This window comes from Petaurus breviceps, unplaced genomic scaffold (assembly GCF_028583685.1).
Source record: "Petaurus breviceps papuanus isolate PSGF00001 unplaced genomic scaffold, PetGlider_PUasm1.0 90535, whole genome shotgun sequence".
Taxonomy (NCBI): Eukaryota; Metazoa; Chordata; class Mammalia; order Diprotodontia; family Petauridae; genus Petaurus; species Petaurus breviceps.
Window position 1 is genome coordinate 620312 of NW_027187270.1, and position 16492 is coordinate 636803.

At 45.4% G+C, this 16492-nt stretch overlaps 1 protein-coding gene across 5 annotated transcripts in view; it reads left to right on the top strand.

The window, feature by feature from the left end:
• Nucleotides 1-194: 194 nt before the first annotated feature.
• Nucleotides 195-16492, top strand: part of MAMLD1 (mastermind like domain containing 1) — a 126631-nt gene continuing 110333 nt past the window's right edge. For 4 of the 5 annotated variants that reach the window (XM_069063025.1, XM_069063026.1, XM_069063022.1 and 1 more), the window contains exon 1: nucleotides 195-487. Coding sequence is in view for 2 of the 5 variants with exons in the window: in XM_069063022.1 (XP_068919123.1) it covers nucleotides 434-487 (54 nt within the window). In the remaining 3 variants the exon portion in view is untranslated. The remainder of the gene's footprint in view (nucleotides 488-16492) is intronic. The other variant, XR_011163349.1, reaches the window with a different exon arrangement.

A 16492-nucleotide genomic window follows, 5' to 3' on the forward strand; every position in this document is an offset into this window, starting at 1 on the left:
GAGAGAGAGAGAGAGAGAGAGAGAGAGAGAGAGAGAGAGAGAGAGACTTCTCCTTTAAGGCTGGAGCAGCTTCTCAGTTTGTCCGTGTGCTGGTGCGTGGGGGGGTGTGGGGGGTGTGGTGTGTACTGTGTCTCCTCCTCTTTGAGTGACACAGCAGTGAGAAATGCCTATCAGTAACTTAAACCCCAGAAACTCCACCTTCTGAGCGGGGAGGCTGTGGGCTGATGGAAATGTAGTGAACAGATTGAGACAGACAGTGAATCATTAGCAAACTGCAACGCCAGAATGAACTTGTCTGGAACCTAAGAGGAGAAAGGGGGGAAGGGGGTGGGGGCACGCAATCAGCCAGTCCCTTTATCGGGGTTTGCAGCTGGGGGTTTTGTCACATACAAAGCCAAAGTGGAACTAAAAGCTGGCGGATCACCAGTTCAAGATGCTGCTGGTTTCTCAGCTGATAGAAGCACCGCGGATGGAGCCCCACATTACGGTAAGGACCTTGAGAGCATTCAGAATGCATAAGCATCAGAAAAGTACTGGCTGTTGAAAGAATTGCTAGTAGCGACTTTTTACCAAGGCTCCTTCCCCCTCATTTATTACGTTTTGAATCATTGATCACCAGTTGGGGAAGGGGCGGGGGGAGGGGGGAAGGCTCGAAAGTTTGATCAGAGCCTGACTGCAAAAGTATCCTACCTAGGGATGTCTTTAGCGGGTTCACCTGCAAGCCTCTCCGCGAGTTACTTGCTCTCGGGTGTGGGGGTACCGAGGTAGTTAGGTCCAGCAGACACTTAAACCTGCTGCCGAGCCTCTTCTCCCTCCGGAAAATTTCTTCCCCATTATGCTAACTGTCGAAAATGGTGGTTAAATTCAGGTGATTCCAGCCATCGAGTAAGTGGGGGCAGAGCGAGCGCTTTCTCGAGGAAGCAGATAGAGTCTGGATTCAGTTCTGTGCCTGTTGGGGAGGGCAGGTGCCGCACTGGGGCTAGAGGCTAGAGGCTCCGACCTGCTCAGCCCCCCGCCTCACTGTACAGTTCAAATCAGCAAGTGTCTGCTAGCCCCTGTGTATCTGTATGGCTATTACTCTCCCCTCCACGCCCCCTCCCCTCCTCTTTCTCGGAAAGGCAGTCCCGGGAAGGGCTCTCCCTCCGCGAGCCTGGCTCGCCAGAGAACCCCACGAAAGGCTCAAGTGACCCTAGTTTGATCTTTGCCAATCTGGCGGCGGGGTTCGGGGGACGGGAAGCCCCTCCAGAGCTACTTTTGCCGCTGTTAGGCTCCTACATTGTTCTCAGATGCCGTATAGCTGAAAATAGCCTGGGATAGCAATAGATACTGGCCGATTTTTATCCTAGATTAAATGCTGACTGAACAGACACTAATAGGATTAGACTACCAATAAACTTAGCCCTTGAAGTCGTGATTTCCCTGTGTAAACAGAAGGCTGCCCAACGGCTGCTTTTCGCTGAATTCTTGGGGGTTTGAGATGGAAAGTTCGCTCAGAGAGAGGTGACCATATGAAAGCCGTTGGGAGTGGGGGAGACTTCTACGGGTATAGTCAGGCCAGGAATGGGTCCTTAAAGGGGGATCAGGTGAATCCGAAAGAAGCGAGTCGCTGGCCCGGTTTTATCTTTAAAAACAAACCACGAACCAACAGCCCCGGCTATTTTCGATCAGCGCAAGCAGGTTAGTGGATAGTGTTTGGAAGCGAGAGCAAAGCTTAGGGAACACAGCAATATTTGAACAAAAGACGTAGCCAAAGTCTCCCGGAGCCCGAGTTATTCGGGAAGAGTTTAGAGGGGAGGGGGCCACAGTTTTGGGCTCCGAGCCCTTGAAGGGAATATAGAGCCGAATGGACCCCAGTGAGCGCAGATGAAGCTCCCTGGGAAATCTCCTCCAGACTAGGAGTGAGAGCCTGTGCCCGGCTCCAGCTTTCTCACCCTGTGATTAGGAGCTGGGGTGAGACAGCCCCTGTGTAAACAAGTCCCTGGTTGACTCGTTTCGCGATCTCCATTGTAGCTGGGAAGATTCCTGATGCCTCTGGTGTTGCCTCCGGGGCCCCTGACTTATTTTTATGAAGATCGGGGCCATGGGGAGCAATGCAGCCCACCCCGCACCTTTCCTTCTACCTCCACCCACAGCTTGGCACTCACAACGAAGGCTGAACGAGGCTGGCATGGGTTTAGAACTGGAAGGGACCTTGGAAGATCAATGAGCCCAACATTTGGGTGCTGATCACTGGTCCCGGGGAGAAGCCGTAGTCCTGGCAAAGTGCCAGGCCCGGGGCTGCTCCCCAGTTTCCGTAGAGATGTTGCCTGGGCAGTAGGCTAAGAGTGACGGTACCTACCGCCTTTCCTATTCGAAGGGCTCGAGGCTCAGGGCTCCTAGGAGGCAGGCACTTTTTTTTTTGTCTTAGTTTTTTTTTTTTTTCGCCTCCCCCCCCCCCCCCCCCCTTGCCCTTCTGAACAATCTGTTTAATAAAAAGCCCCTTTGTTTCCCAGGAGGTTGTAGTGAGGGGAAGGGGGGAGGCGGCAGGGGGTGGTTGTCTAGAAGTGGCTTCTGAGACGCTCCAGGGTATGTGTGTGTGTGTGTGTGTGTGTGTGTGAGTGTGTGGACCATTTCGTAGGAGCCCCCTAGCACGGGCCAGGGGAAATTCGTGAGCCTCACTGTTAGAAACGGAGCATGTCAGCTTGCTCCGTTTCTCCCACTACAGTTGGCACAGCACCTTTAACCCAAACGGGCACCCTATCGTGGCCCTGAAGCGAGCTGCCTCGCCAGTAGGGGGCACTGATCCTGCTCGCTATTACCGTAGCGCACTGCTAGTAGGAGGCCCGAGTGCTTTTTCCAAACTAACCCGCTCCTCTCCCACCTCCTCCTCCTCCTCCTCCTTCCCCCCCCCTCCCCGCCCTTCTTGTAGGCGAGTTTCTGCAGCAGAACACTGTCTATTGCCTGGCCCCGGCTTTAGAGAAATGTCTTGTGCGTGTCTCTGGGTGCTTCCTCTCGCTTTCCCTGCCTTGACCAGAGCCAGGGCTGCCGCCACACTGGCAGCTCGCATGCCCCCTCACTCTGCTTTCCCTGGCTTGGTCCCTACTTGGGTTTCCAACTCCCCGAGGGCTTTCTCGGGAGGGAATCGTGTGGCCGTCCCATGTTCCTTACACCTGCCTCTCCCCCGCCCCCGCCCCCAGCTGACTGTATAAGACAGGCTTAGGAAGCAACTTGAGTAAAAGAGGCAGTTTGTAATCCTTGCTGTGTTCGAACCCACTGTTCAGGAAGTGTTTGTGGAAGGGAAGCCTGACAATAAGAATAAGTGACCAATAAGGAGAAGGGGGCGGTAGGCAGAACTCCGAGAGGCTGGCTCGGCTCTGACTGAGGGAAGAATCCTTTGCTGAGCACGCCCCGCCCCGGCCTGCCCCCGCCCCCGCCCCTGCCCCCTCTTTCTCCAGTTTCATCCCATGGAAACATTGCTGCTATCTGCTCCCTCCCATGGCTCCCCCACTTCTCTCTTCACTCCCTGTCCTCCCCTCCACCTCTCTCCCCCCCTTTTCTCATTCCTGGAAGATGGTTAGAATAGTGGTGGCTGGACACTTCCCCAGCCTGGGAGAAGCTCCAGAGACCCCACGGCCAGGCCCCTAAAACTCCAAGGGAATGATACTAGTGTGAAAGCCCGGGCTCCGCCTGGGACTCCTCGCTTTGCTCTTCCTTTCTGGAGCAAGGGGACGGGGCCATAAAGCTGTTGATGTGAGCTGGAGAACATATGGTGCCTCGGGGAGGGAGGCGCTCAAGTGGCCTTGAACCTGCCCCTCTCTGCCCGACTCTGGACTGCCAGGCCCAGGAGCGAAGTGGCCTCTCCCCCTTAAAGGGGCACACCACCTTGCTCCCGAAGCCTGAAGTTTGCAGAGGAAATAACTTTTCCCCCTTTGAGAAAATCCTATTGCCTCGCCCTGTTGCTTTGAAAGGTCCTGTGTGGCTCACTCCTCTCCCTGTTCCCTGTATGCTGCCGCCTCTGGGTATGTGCGGAATCCCAGCATCTCCTCCAACTTCCATGCCAGGATGCTGTTTTGCCCTGGGAATGTAGGCAGTTGGGTTGTTGACAGGGAGAGATTCGGGAGTTTGTCAGGAAGTCTGTGGTTCTTCTAAAGGACTTGAGCTGACTCCTCATCCCCTTGAAGGAGAAAAAAAAAGGTTAAAAGAACAGTAGCTTTGTTTCTTCCAGCATCTCCTTAACTTACAAATCATCCCCTCCTTCCGGCTGTGCCCATTTTCAGTGATTCTTGTTTGGGAGGGGGGAAAGACAGTTTGGGGTTGGAGGAGAAGGGTGGCGGAAGAGACAAGGAAACTCCATGTTAGGAAAGCATTAGCAAAGGGTGACTTCTAATGTTTTCCTGCCACTGACGCTGAGAGTGACACAGATGTGTGGGCTGAAACAGGAACGTCACTGAATTTTTAAACTGAACCAGGAAATAGCCTGTTGCTCAGGGAAGAAAAATAAATGCAGCCCATCTCAAGGGGGGAGACTGAAAGCTAACCGCAGTAATCCTCTGGTAGCCCAGAGCGTATTGAATGCCCCCGCCCCACCCCCACCCCCAGACTGATAAAAAACCACCTTCTAGTTGAGGTGGAGCATTTCAAGTGCTGAAATAATGCACCTGGCTGTAAGTCACCAGTTAGAAATCCTTTAGAAACTTGAGTACTGGGGGAGGGGAGAACAGAGGGGGGGGAGAGAGAGAGAGGGAAGGGGGAGAAAGAGGGAGGAAGAGAGAGAGAGGGAGGGGGAGAGAGGGGGAGGAGGGAAAGAGAGGAAGAGAGTAAAAGAAGAGAAATAAGATGGAAGAGAGAAAGGGAGGGAGAGAGGAAGAGAAGAGAGAAAGGGAGGAAGAGAAGAGAGAAATAAGATGGAGAGAAAGAGAAGAATGAGAGAGAGAGAGAGAGAGAGAGAGAGAGAGAGAGAGAAAGAGAGAGAGAGAGAGAAATTGGCTTCAGGCAACGAGGTTTTGGACTCAAAACACTTAGATTATCTGGACTGCTCCGTTTGTCGTGAGCATTGCCCGCCTTACACACTTTGTAAATTGTAAAGCCTCTTTATAATTGGGGGGAGGGCGTGGTTTTTTTCTTTCTGCTGCAGTGGTGTAATTAAAGGGCATTGGATTGGCATCTAGGTTGTCGTCTTGGCCCTGACACCAGGCAACTATATAACACTGGACAAGGCATTTCATTTACTCTGGGCTTGTTTCCTCATTTGTAAAATAAAGGGATTTGAACTATTCAATTGAGTTCCACAAACATTTGGGCACCTGTACTGTGCCCTAGGTACTGGAGACACAAAAACAAAACAACACAGCAATACTGAAAATGTCCCTAACTTCAATGAGTTTGCATTCTCCCAGAAGATACACCATATACCCAACATGTATATTGCAAATAAATACAAAGTAATTTCAGGAGCATTAACAGCTGGGAGGAGGGGCTTAGGAAGGCTGCTTGGGAACTGAGCTGGGAAGGAAGCTGCCTGAGTCCTTACAACTCTTAACATCCAGGCCATCTAGGAATGAAATCAACATTTTCATAGCTTTTGAAATCTTTTTTTTTTTTTTACTGGAGATACTATGACCTAGCTAAATGGAAACTCGGGCAGGGAGGAAAAACAAATTTGCTGCAAGTTTTAGCAGAAAGCAAAGTAGAAAAATGTAAAGCTTTTGTTATGTTTGTTCTCTAAAATTCTTACTTGTGGCATATGAACTTTCTTGATCAGTTTTTCCTATAATAGTTTAGCCAGTAACCAGTTGGTAAGTTTACCAATTCAGATCATCAAAATCATTTTAAATTAATTACATATTTCTAGGAGAAAAAAACTGTTACCATATGACAGATTTGTTTTCCATTTTATTTAAAGGATAAACTGCTTATTCTTCCCTCCCTGTTCAGACAAGGGGATCTGAACTCAATGCTAGATCACATCTTGTGGTGTGGCTTGGTATGTGTGTTGTTTTAATACATTTCATAGATGCCTTTGTTTTTATATTACTATCATTTTGCACACTCCAAAGCCTGAGCCCTCCCTAGTGAGAAAGAAAAAAGCACAAGCAATTAAGTAAAAACACCTGGTGCAAAATCTTATCTGACAGTGTATACAATATTCTGTTCTAGCAGACCCCCACCTCTCTTTTTCAAGGAAGGAGCTATATTCCTCCAGGACCTTCCTTCTTTGGTTTTTCCCATTACTCTGAATTCAGCTTCCTTTTGGCCAATCTTTTCGTTTACATTGTTGTAATTGTATATGTTGTTTTCTTGGTTCTGTTAATTTGGCTTTGCATCTGTTCATATACAAATCTTCCTAAGGTATAACCTGTTCCTCCTCTTTGTTACTTCTTGCTTCACAGTAATATTCACCCGCATACATATACCATAGTTCTTTCAGCCATTTCCCAGTTGTGTGTGTACGTGTGTTTAATGACATCTCAAATTTTAGGGAACTCAAGGCCATGTGAGGTTTTGCCAATTGCCCTGCTTTATATGAATATTGATTGGAAGGGGGCTGGGGACTTATGTTCTAAAGAAGGAGCTTTTATCCCCTTGAGTTCTTTAGCAATTATCTTGCTGCCATAAATGTTGATACACACAGAATGGATGTAACTAAAAAATCTCCTTAGCCAAGCAGAAAAGGCTGACTGTTTGTTGGAGCAGAGAGAATGCTGAGAGTGTGAATAGACAAACCCATATGTCGCTGGTGCGCAAGATAAATGATGGCCGAACAGGAGTCGGTTACTATGGATCAGCACAATAAACCCATTCCCATCATACACCTCTCTTAATATACCAGCTTCAATGCCATTGAGGGGTAACCTAGGTAGCACCAGTCAACTGTAAGTTTTTCAAGTATTCTCTTACACATCTCAAAGCACGGTTGGAATACGGTTCTGATTTTTCCAACATTAAGTCCCTAAAAGTCTGTGGGACTTTGAGGAGAAAACTGCTGCAAAGTGGAAAGAAACTGGAAAGAACTTAATGCAAATGTTTATCTTGTTTAACACCTGTAAAAGGAGCTGAGCAAAAAGAAGCCTTAACTAGGGACTTCCAAGGAAAACTAGCCTGAACTTGAAGAAGTAACTTGCATTTATATCCTATTTACATAGAGTAGTGTTCATTATACAGTCAGCTAACTCACAGTGTCAGGGGAGAATTTCATGGGGGGGGGGCAGGCAGAGGAGAGAATAGAAAATTAAGCTAGTTGATTTATATTTTTTCTTCGTTGCTTCTCACAGCCCTTTCCATCTCTTCAGAGATTCATTTTACAACTTTGATCTTCTTCACCCCAAATCTGACCTCCTAGTCATTTCCAAAGAAACCAGTTAAGTGTTACATACCAAAGGCTTTGCATTGAGTGGGGCTGATCTGAAAGGAGCAGATAAACTTGGAAAACATACTTTTTCCCAATATTACTTCAGGAAAGAGACTAAAGAAAGTTTCCGGTCAGGGGACAGGGAGAGTAAAATTTCGTTTTTATTAGGCCACTCACTCTTTCTGGAAGTTTGCTCTGGTGAGTTTTCAGTGGTCTATCTCACCAGAGCTTTTTAATGGTTAAAAAGAAAAGAAAAGAAAGAAAAAGTGCACACAGGTGTTTACTAAACCTTGACTAGGAAGCCCCCAACTCTTTCCAGTAAAGTGGAGAACTGGTCTATGGGTTATTTATTTGAAACTTGGAATGGATTTTCCCATACAAGCAACAGAAACGATTTCAACTCTACCCAAACAGCATGTGAAACTATGAGTTACCATGTGTTTCTATGAGAAAATTGCTTTCAGTTAGTATGACAAGAGAGATGCAGGGACCTGGTGACAGTTTACAAGGTCTTTGGTGGTGAGATGGAGGGTTTAATATTCCAGAGTATCAGTCCATTCAACTTCATAAGTTTGCATTAATGAAAATGTCTACCATATGGGAAGGTATAGGTCTAGATCAATCTTCAGATGTTTGAATTAGGGACTCTGGACTCTCTCTCCTCAATCAGCTAAGGAGGGGAAGAACTTAACAGTAGCCCCTGATTAGATTGCAAGCAGGTATAGTGGCAAGAACCCTAGACTTGGAGTCAGAAGACAGTTTGGAGACTCTACCTTCATGACTTCTTTGGGTACAAATCTCTTTATGTTTCTCCATTTCAGTGTTCTCACCTGTAAAGTGGGGATAATTCCCCCCTACCTGCTTCCTATTCACCTCAATATATTATTCACTTGTTATTGTTATTTAACTTCACATCTTGTTCCTTCAACTAGACTGTGGGCTCCTTGAAGGAGCAAAGAGGAGCTTTGCTTAATAAATTGGTAATAACAATTGATTTTTCTGGGGCAGCTAGGCGGTGCAGTGAATAGAGCACCAGCCGTGGAGTCAGAAGGACCTGAGTTCAAATTCAGCCTCAAACACTTAACACAAAAACTAGCCGTGTGACCTTGGGCAAGTCACTTAACCCCAATTGCCCTCCCAAAAGCAAAAAAAAAACTGATTTTTTTTTCTACAGGCCTTTTGCAAAAATTTTTCTCGTAGAAACACAAAAAGACCATTTGCAAAGCACTTTTCCATGCACTCTCATATGATCCTTACAACAGCCCTGTGAGGCAAGCAGTAGGCATCAATATCCTCATTTTGCAGTTGAAACCAAATGAAGCTCAGCAGTTTTTTTTATTTCATAAATTGATTTAGAACTGTGAGGCGATATACAGTTCATCTCCTCTGCCCCCTCATTTTACAGAGGCCCAGGTAAGCAAAGTCACCTGCCCATGGTTACACAGCTATAGTGTTAGCAGCAGAGCTGAAATTGAAATTCAGATCCTCTAAAACTCCCACTCCATCACCCTTTCCATTGTAATTGTTTGTATTTTCCATGGCAAATTATACATAGTACAAACTCAGTATTTGTTCACAATCTCCAATCATAAGATATAAATTGAAGACCCAATAAGAGGCTATAAAAATACTCAAATTCAGTTTTACTATAATTGCAACTTGGACAGAGCTGGGCTTCCCCCCCCCCTTTTTCCAAGAATACCTGGTGACCAAAAGGCCACAGCAATCCCCACATGTCTCTTGAATTCAGGAAGAGACAGCTGGAGTTTCAGACTGTTACAGTCATGCTATGGATTGACCTCAGCAGGGGAGGTTGTTAACTGTGTTATTGTTTCATTCTGTGTCACTCAATCTATTGAGTGGATTTGGTGTTTAGAACCCAGGGAATCCACTTTCCTCCACTGTCCACCTTTGGAGGTAATGTATAATCCTTTGGAGAATGAAGGATGGAAAAAAGCCAGCTTCAGTTTTGTGTGGCAAGGCTAAAGCTTTGGGTAATCTCCTCCACACTGCTGGGGAGGGGGTCTTTTTCCCCCTGAAAAATAAAAATAAAAAAAGAATTGTGAGACCTTTAACAAATTTGTTGTTTCCTCAATAAAGTTTGCACCTGATGTCCCAATGTATGACAGGTGGATATATAATGTTAAAGGAAACCTTTTAGGGGGGAGTCAGACTTTGTTCTCAACAGTGCTGGAAACTTAAAGGCATGTGCCCTGAGTATTGAAAGTCAGTGCATCCCTGGGGAGGTACTAAAGTCTTTAAGCCCATAGAAATTGGGGGCTGTTTCTCCACTTGGAGATGCTCACACTCAGTCCCAAAAGTCTCTCATCTCTTCCCCCTCCCCTGCACTTAGTTTGTCCTGACATGCAGTCATCTTGAGAAAAATGCTTTGCGAACCTTAAAATGTTATACGAATGAGTTGTTGTTTATTGTTTATTAACATGCCCCCCCACCTATTTCAGGGGCTAGTCGAGGCCAGATTCCTGCTTCTGGCTCTTATGTGGGGAGACCAGGGATAGAAGCACCTATAAAATATGTTAGTAAGGGAGGACATTGGCCCTTAACAGGTGGTTTAGCCTTGGTGATGTGAGAGAATAATGATACTAAATGTAGCAGAAGCCTTGCTCTCCTGGGGACAGAATAGAATTTGGAATCTTCCTGTAATGTAATCCTCCCTTTATGAATTTGGCCTTTCCTTTTTTTAACGCTTAGGGCAGCAGAAGGGCATGTTGGATTCAGAATTGGAAGTTTATGGGTTAGTTGTAGAATGCACGCTGTAATTTAAAACTCGTTTGAAGGCAATTATTCTGGGGGCCTAGACATTAGTGCTTCAGAAAAGACTCTAGCTTGTCTTCTTTTTTTTTAAGTTGCTGTCTGGAGCCCAGCAAGGAAGGCCCACTCCCGGTGGCCAGTACCATGTAGGGGCCAAAAATGTCTGAGCATGCATTTTTTAAAGGTGATTTCATTGTTAACATTGGCTTCTGGAAACGCCAATCGATTTTTTAACAGGAAGTTAAGACTTGTAAGTTGCCAGTCTCAGGTGTTTCATTCTGAATAACTGGCATGCTTGATGCCATGTTTTGTGAAGAGGACCCAGCATTTCTAAGCTGCTTGTCTGTCAGAGATTAATTTAACCTCTAATTACTACATTTTCTTCACAGTTTGCTGCACATGAGCACATTCTAACAAAAGCAATGAGAAATATGCCATTTGACTTACCACTACTCTGAAATTAATTTGGGGAGATGGAGTCAAATCTGATGCACTCAATGTTGCCGGAACTGTGCTGCCATTGGAAGTGGAAGTGAATAATCCAGTTGCTTCCAATGAGATCACAGTGGTGAGATCTCGTTAACTGTAGACATAGTGGGAGAAATGAACCCTAAGGGGGAGCTGTACAGTAGAAAGGAGACACCTCAGCTGCTGCTCTCAGACAGCAGCCCAAATGGGCCACACACATGCCTTTATCATCTGTTGTTCTCCGAGAATTCTGGGTGGTAGGCTAAGACTCAAGACCTTCTTCTGAATTTGTACCATTGCCAAGCCCTTTTAAATTGGAGCCCTCCAAGGTTCTGACACTTAAGGACAGCTGGCATTTATCAGGCACTTTAAAGTTGGCAGCATGTTTTACAAATGTACAATCTCCATCGAGTTTCACAATAACCCTGCAAAGTAGGTATTGCAGGTATTATACTCATTTCATAAATGAGGAAACTGAGGCACAGAGGAATAATAATGTGACTTGGAAGGAAGCATGGTATAGTGTAAAACAATAACACTGGCTGTGGAGGCAAGCCCTGTGTTCAAATCCTACCCTAAACATTTACTATCTCTGTGACCACGGGCAAATCATTTTCCTTCTCTGGCCCTATTTCCTCATCTGTAAAATGGGAAGTCAGACAAGATGGCCTCTGAGGTCCTTTGCAGCTGTGGTTCTAAGATCCTATGATTTGTCCATGGTCACACAGCTAGGAAGTTCCCCATGTGATATTCAAGCACTAGGCCAGGTTGTATGTCTGAGAATCTGGCCCTTAGGCACCAATTTCATGGAGTCTCTTAGCAATGGGATCTTTAAGGGGGCTGTGAAGGAGTATGGAAGGGAGGAAGATGAGTGAACTCTATTTGACTGGTTTTCTAGGTAGACTAGAAGAAGGTCTCTTTCCCCCCAGAGGCTCTTGGAGTCCTCAAATCCAGAGAAATGGACCATTCCTTCATTAACACTGCAGAGAAATCTGGCCATTCTGGATACTGCACTGGCCCTGACTCCCCACACAGTAGCAGGTGAACAGGTGGACCTGGGAGCCAGGGGACAATTCCTGTGATCTTTGGTAAGCTTGGCCTCTCGAAGATGCCCTTCTAATCCTGGCCTTGGGAGATAGTAAGCATGAGGCTAAGGGGCATATGAGGTTGGAACCATGGGACAAAGGTGTCCTAAATTAGACCCTAGTGGGAATTTGTGTCTGCCTCATCCAGAGTAGTTATGAAGAACCCAACACATACACTTATGGAAAGCAGGAAGAAGCAGATCCATTATTTCACCTGAACCAAGTCATGGGTTCCTGTCTTTTCCCAACTGAATCCAATTCAACAAGCATTTTATGTGTCAGGTGCTATTCTGAGTGCTAAGAATACACAGACAAAAACAGTACCTGACCTCAAGGAGCTTCCATTCTATTGGGGAGAAACAAGTACACAGCTAAATAAATGAAAAATAGCATAAAATAAATAATTCCAGAGGGAGGGGTGAAGATGGAGTGGGGAGGAGCAAGAGAGGAAAAAGGCTAAATTTCTATTGCCATATTTAGCCTTACAACATCCCAGTTGGGAATTTGTGAAACTACTTGGCCAGAAGCCCCTGTTCTTCTGACCCCACAGTCCATTGCTTCCTTTTCCCCTTGGACTCAATCTGATCTGCAGCGGTTGACCAGCCTTTGGCAAAATTGGGAACTGGACTAAGGTTGTCTTCCAGGTGTCTGTCCTCCCCTTTCTGTGGCCCTCTCTCCTCCCCTCACCCCATGGACCTTGACCAGTTTGCCTAACTAAAATTCCAATCAGGCTGGGTTTGTCACTGACCTTGGAGAAACAACGCTCAACTCTGTTGAAATCCTTTGGTTTCCTAGCTATCATATCCACAGTGCCACATTAGCTTGTCTCCCTTGTTTTTATCTGCTTGAGCAGTATAACAAATTTGATCAGATGTGCAAAGAAATTCCAGCTTTCTAAGTTGGGAAGGCTTTCTGCCTTCAGCACTCCACTTCAGGAGATGGCAGCTGAAGTTATCTTTAGAGAGTAATTTTTAGTCAGCCCAACAAGTATATATTAAGCCCTTTCTATGGGTAAGGCATTCTTCTTGGTCCAGCCTTGAGGTCACAGGTTCCCCACCCGTTTTAGGTACTAGGGCTACAAAGACAAAAATGGAAACCAGTCCTTGTTCTCCAGAAGCTTCCATGCTATTGATGCTGGGGAGCTAGTTATTTGGTTACAGGTCTAGAGGCAATGTGCATGCTTGGAGTCCAGAAGACCCAGGGTCAAATCCTGCCTTAGACACTTCCTAGCTGGGGAACTGTGGTTAAATCACTTGACCAAGGTTAGGGAGAATACTACCACGTACCTCACTGGACTGTCCTGAAGACCAAATGAGACCTTGCTGTGAAGTTCTCAGGTCAGCCATTATTATTCTAAATAGTTAAGAAGGGGCTGGGGTGGTATAACAGAGACCTTGTTTTTGTTGTTCAATTGGTTTGGGGGCAGTGTCTGACTCTTCCTGACCCCTTATGGGCTTTTCTTAGCAAAGATGCTGGAGTGGTTTGCCATTTCCTTCTCCAGCTCATTTTACAGTTAAGGAAACTGAGGCAAAAAGGGTTAAGTGACTTGCCCAGGGTCACACAGCTAGTGAGTATCCGAGGCCAGTTTTGAATTCAGGTCCTGCTGACTCCAGGTCCAGTGTTCCATTCACCAGGCCACCTACCTGCCCCAGAAAGAACAAATCCTGACCCTGATCCCAACTAATTTTATTGAGGGGGGGGCAGGCTGCGCTGGTTAGCACCCTTGCTTTCTCTTCAGCTGTTTGAGGGGTTCCTTTAAAAAAAAAACAGCCATGGGAGAAGCATGCTGGACAATTTGCATTCAGCATCTTGCCATCCTGGGAGATATTCCAGGTATCACCTCTTGTTATCCTAGAGGCGAGAGACTTTCATCAATGTCCGTGAACCTCCAGCACCTACCCCAGTGTCTGGTACACAGAAGGCACTTAAATGTTTCTGGAACATGTGAATTGAATTTGCAACTTCCTAGGAGTCTCCAAAAGTCCCTGCACTTCTAAAGAGGAAGAGGTAGAGAACACGAAATTCTCCAAAGTCTGAAACAAAATTTAATTTTCAGTCATTTGACTCAGGAAAAAAAAGCAAACTCTTTATATACTCAGTAAATGTCATGAAATCACACGGACAAGATATAACCTATATGCAGCATGGCTTAGTATTAAAAAAACAAAACAAACCAAACACCGTATTCTAGTACCCAGAGACCCAAACTCTGCCTCTAACTTTGCTGTGTGACCTTTTCCTCTCTGGGTATCAGTAATTCCGTATCATAAATAGAAATGTGTGCCTTATATTGGCCACCTGTTTCTGGCTTTACTGGAGTTTCCAGATTTTTCTCATTGTTCAGACAAAAACACTTTTTACTTCTCTCAATGGAAATAAAAAATGAAATTGCTTCAAATAGCAAGGACCTCACCCTTATCTTTAAAAAATTTTTAATATTTGACATCTATTGAAAAATAAATTATTAGCATTCTAACCAAATTAGAAAGAAATCAACTTAGTTGCCCTTTTCAAATATTTCAGGGAATTTGGGGTTTTACCAGCTATTTGTAGATTTGCAGAATATCGAGTAGGAAGAGATTTTAGAGAGAAGCTATTCTAACTCGCTTATTTTCTAGAGGAAAAAACTGAGGCCCAGATAGGGAAAGTATAACTACTCCACTCCCTTCAGCCTCCTGATTTTATGGAGGGGGGGGGGATTTGAATGGTTCCCTTGATTGTTTTTGGTTTGTTGGGTTTTTTGTTTTGGGGTTTTTTTTTTTGCTTTTTGGAGGGCAATTGGGGTTGTGACTTGCCCAAGGTCACATAGCTAGTTTTTGTGTTAAGTGTCTGAGGCCAGACTTGAACTCAGGTCCTCCTGACTCCAAGGCCGGTGCTCTACTGCACCACCTAGCTGCCCCTGATTCCCTTGATTGTTAAAGGCATGATGTACCCACCTCTACTCCTCCACTTTCCCATCTCCCTTAAAAACATCATTCCGAAAAGCTCTGCAGCCACTAGTAATCCAATGGAAAGAGCACTGAATTTCCAAGGTCTGGGTTAGACTTCAGACCCTGCCACTTATTAACATTGTGCCTTTAGGCAAGTCACTTAACCACCCTGGGCCTCAGTTTCCTCTTCTGCTAAAATGAAGGTGCTACCACTTCCACAAAATACTGTTGGGATTGACTTTGATCTCTGGCTGCCAAAGAGTTACTTACAAGAAAAGAATGTTTATTCCTCCTCTTTCTGTAAGATATTCACTCATGGCCTAATGGGAAAAATTGAGTTTTGATATTCTTGAATTGAAAGAGGGAATAGCCAGTTGTTTTAGCTCTTGTCATGTTTTCTGTACTCAGATGTTTTTGCAACCAGGAACTCGGAGGCAGCCTTCTTAGCCTTGTGTCTTTGGGTGAGGCACTTACCTCTATGAAGCTCAGTTTTCTCTAAGGAATGGGGATAATTACTTTGGTAGTACCTCTGCTGCCTAGGGTTCTTGAGAGAGGAATGCTGGAAGCTGCATTAATATCACTGCTGCTGTTATTCAAATCTAAACTCAGAGCCTATGGCTCTTGAGGTCTAATTGCAAAGAAAACATTGTATTTGAATAATGGCGAGGTCCTCCGAGAACCACTGGAAATCATTGGATTTTCAACAAATAGACCTATTTTTAAGACCAACTTTCTATAAATCTGTTCCTTTGTCTTATCCCAACCCTTAGAACAAAAAGCCAGGAAAACCATCCTCCATTTTTGTGTTGTGGAGCACTTTGTCTTGTCTCAAAGAAGTCCTTAGTCTTCAGGCTGTTGTCACCCATGAGAATAGTTAGTTCTTTAATATTTTATCACAGAAAACTGTCAGCAACCTTTAGCTCATAAGGTCCTTACAAAAGTCACCCTGTTTTAATTATTCCCACGTTCGCTTGCTCTGCGAAAATTTTTCTTTGATCCCCTCTCCCTGTTCCCCAGATTTAGGGAGCCCTATTAAAAATGTGCTTCCTGGGGGCGGCTAGGTGGCACAGTGAATAGAGCACTGGCCCTGGAGTCAGGAGGAGCTGAGTTCAAATCCAGCCTTAGACACTTAGCATTTACTAACCTGTGACCTTGGCGAGTCATTTAACCCCAATTGCCCTGCCTTTCCCCCTCCAAAAAGAAAAAAAAAGAGATTCCAGATACTAGCAGAACTGCTACTGTCAGTGAAGGTACAGAAAATCTTGTAACACTAACTCTAACATTTCAGAAATGCAGACAGCATGGTGTGGCCGAAAGGGAGCCACAGAAGTGGGGCTAGTTGTAATGTGATGCCAAGGAAAGGCACTTCCCAAGGTTCCGAATACCAGCATAGGTGCTCTCCATTTTATTCAGTGATAAACCAAGAACAGAGAAGGTCAAAACATGACATCATCCAAAATACAGCATTTACTAAGTGTGATTAAATAATCTCCAAGTACTACCCCACCCCAGGACCTTCCAATCATTCAATCAATTACAAAGTCCCTGTTCTAAATACTACTCCACCCCTAGGCTATGCCTTCATTTGGTCCACCACAAAGCCCCTCTTCTCAAAAGGAGATTAGTTTCCAATCTAAGTAAAGTACATTCATTTCTTCAACCATAGAACACAAAAAGGTCAAAAGTTCCCCACCCCTGGATCACAATTGAATCTACCCCAGAGTTACATCAAGTTTAAGCACAGCACTTAATACCCAAATGGAGGTCTTTTCTTCATCGACTCTAGGCAAGTTCTCAGCAATCTTAGTTTCTGGGGAGACAAGGCTTAGCAAGGCCACAAGATACATTGCCAGTCCCTTCATTAATTCATCCTCTGTCTGTAGAACAGTCCTAGAACCCCTGAAAACATT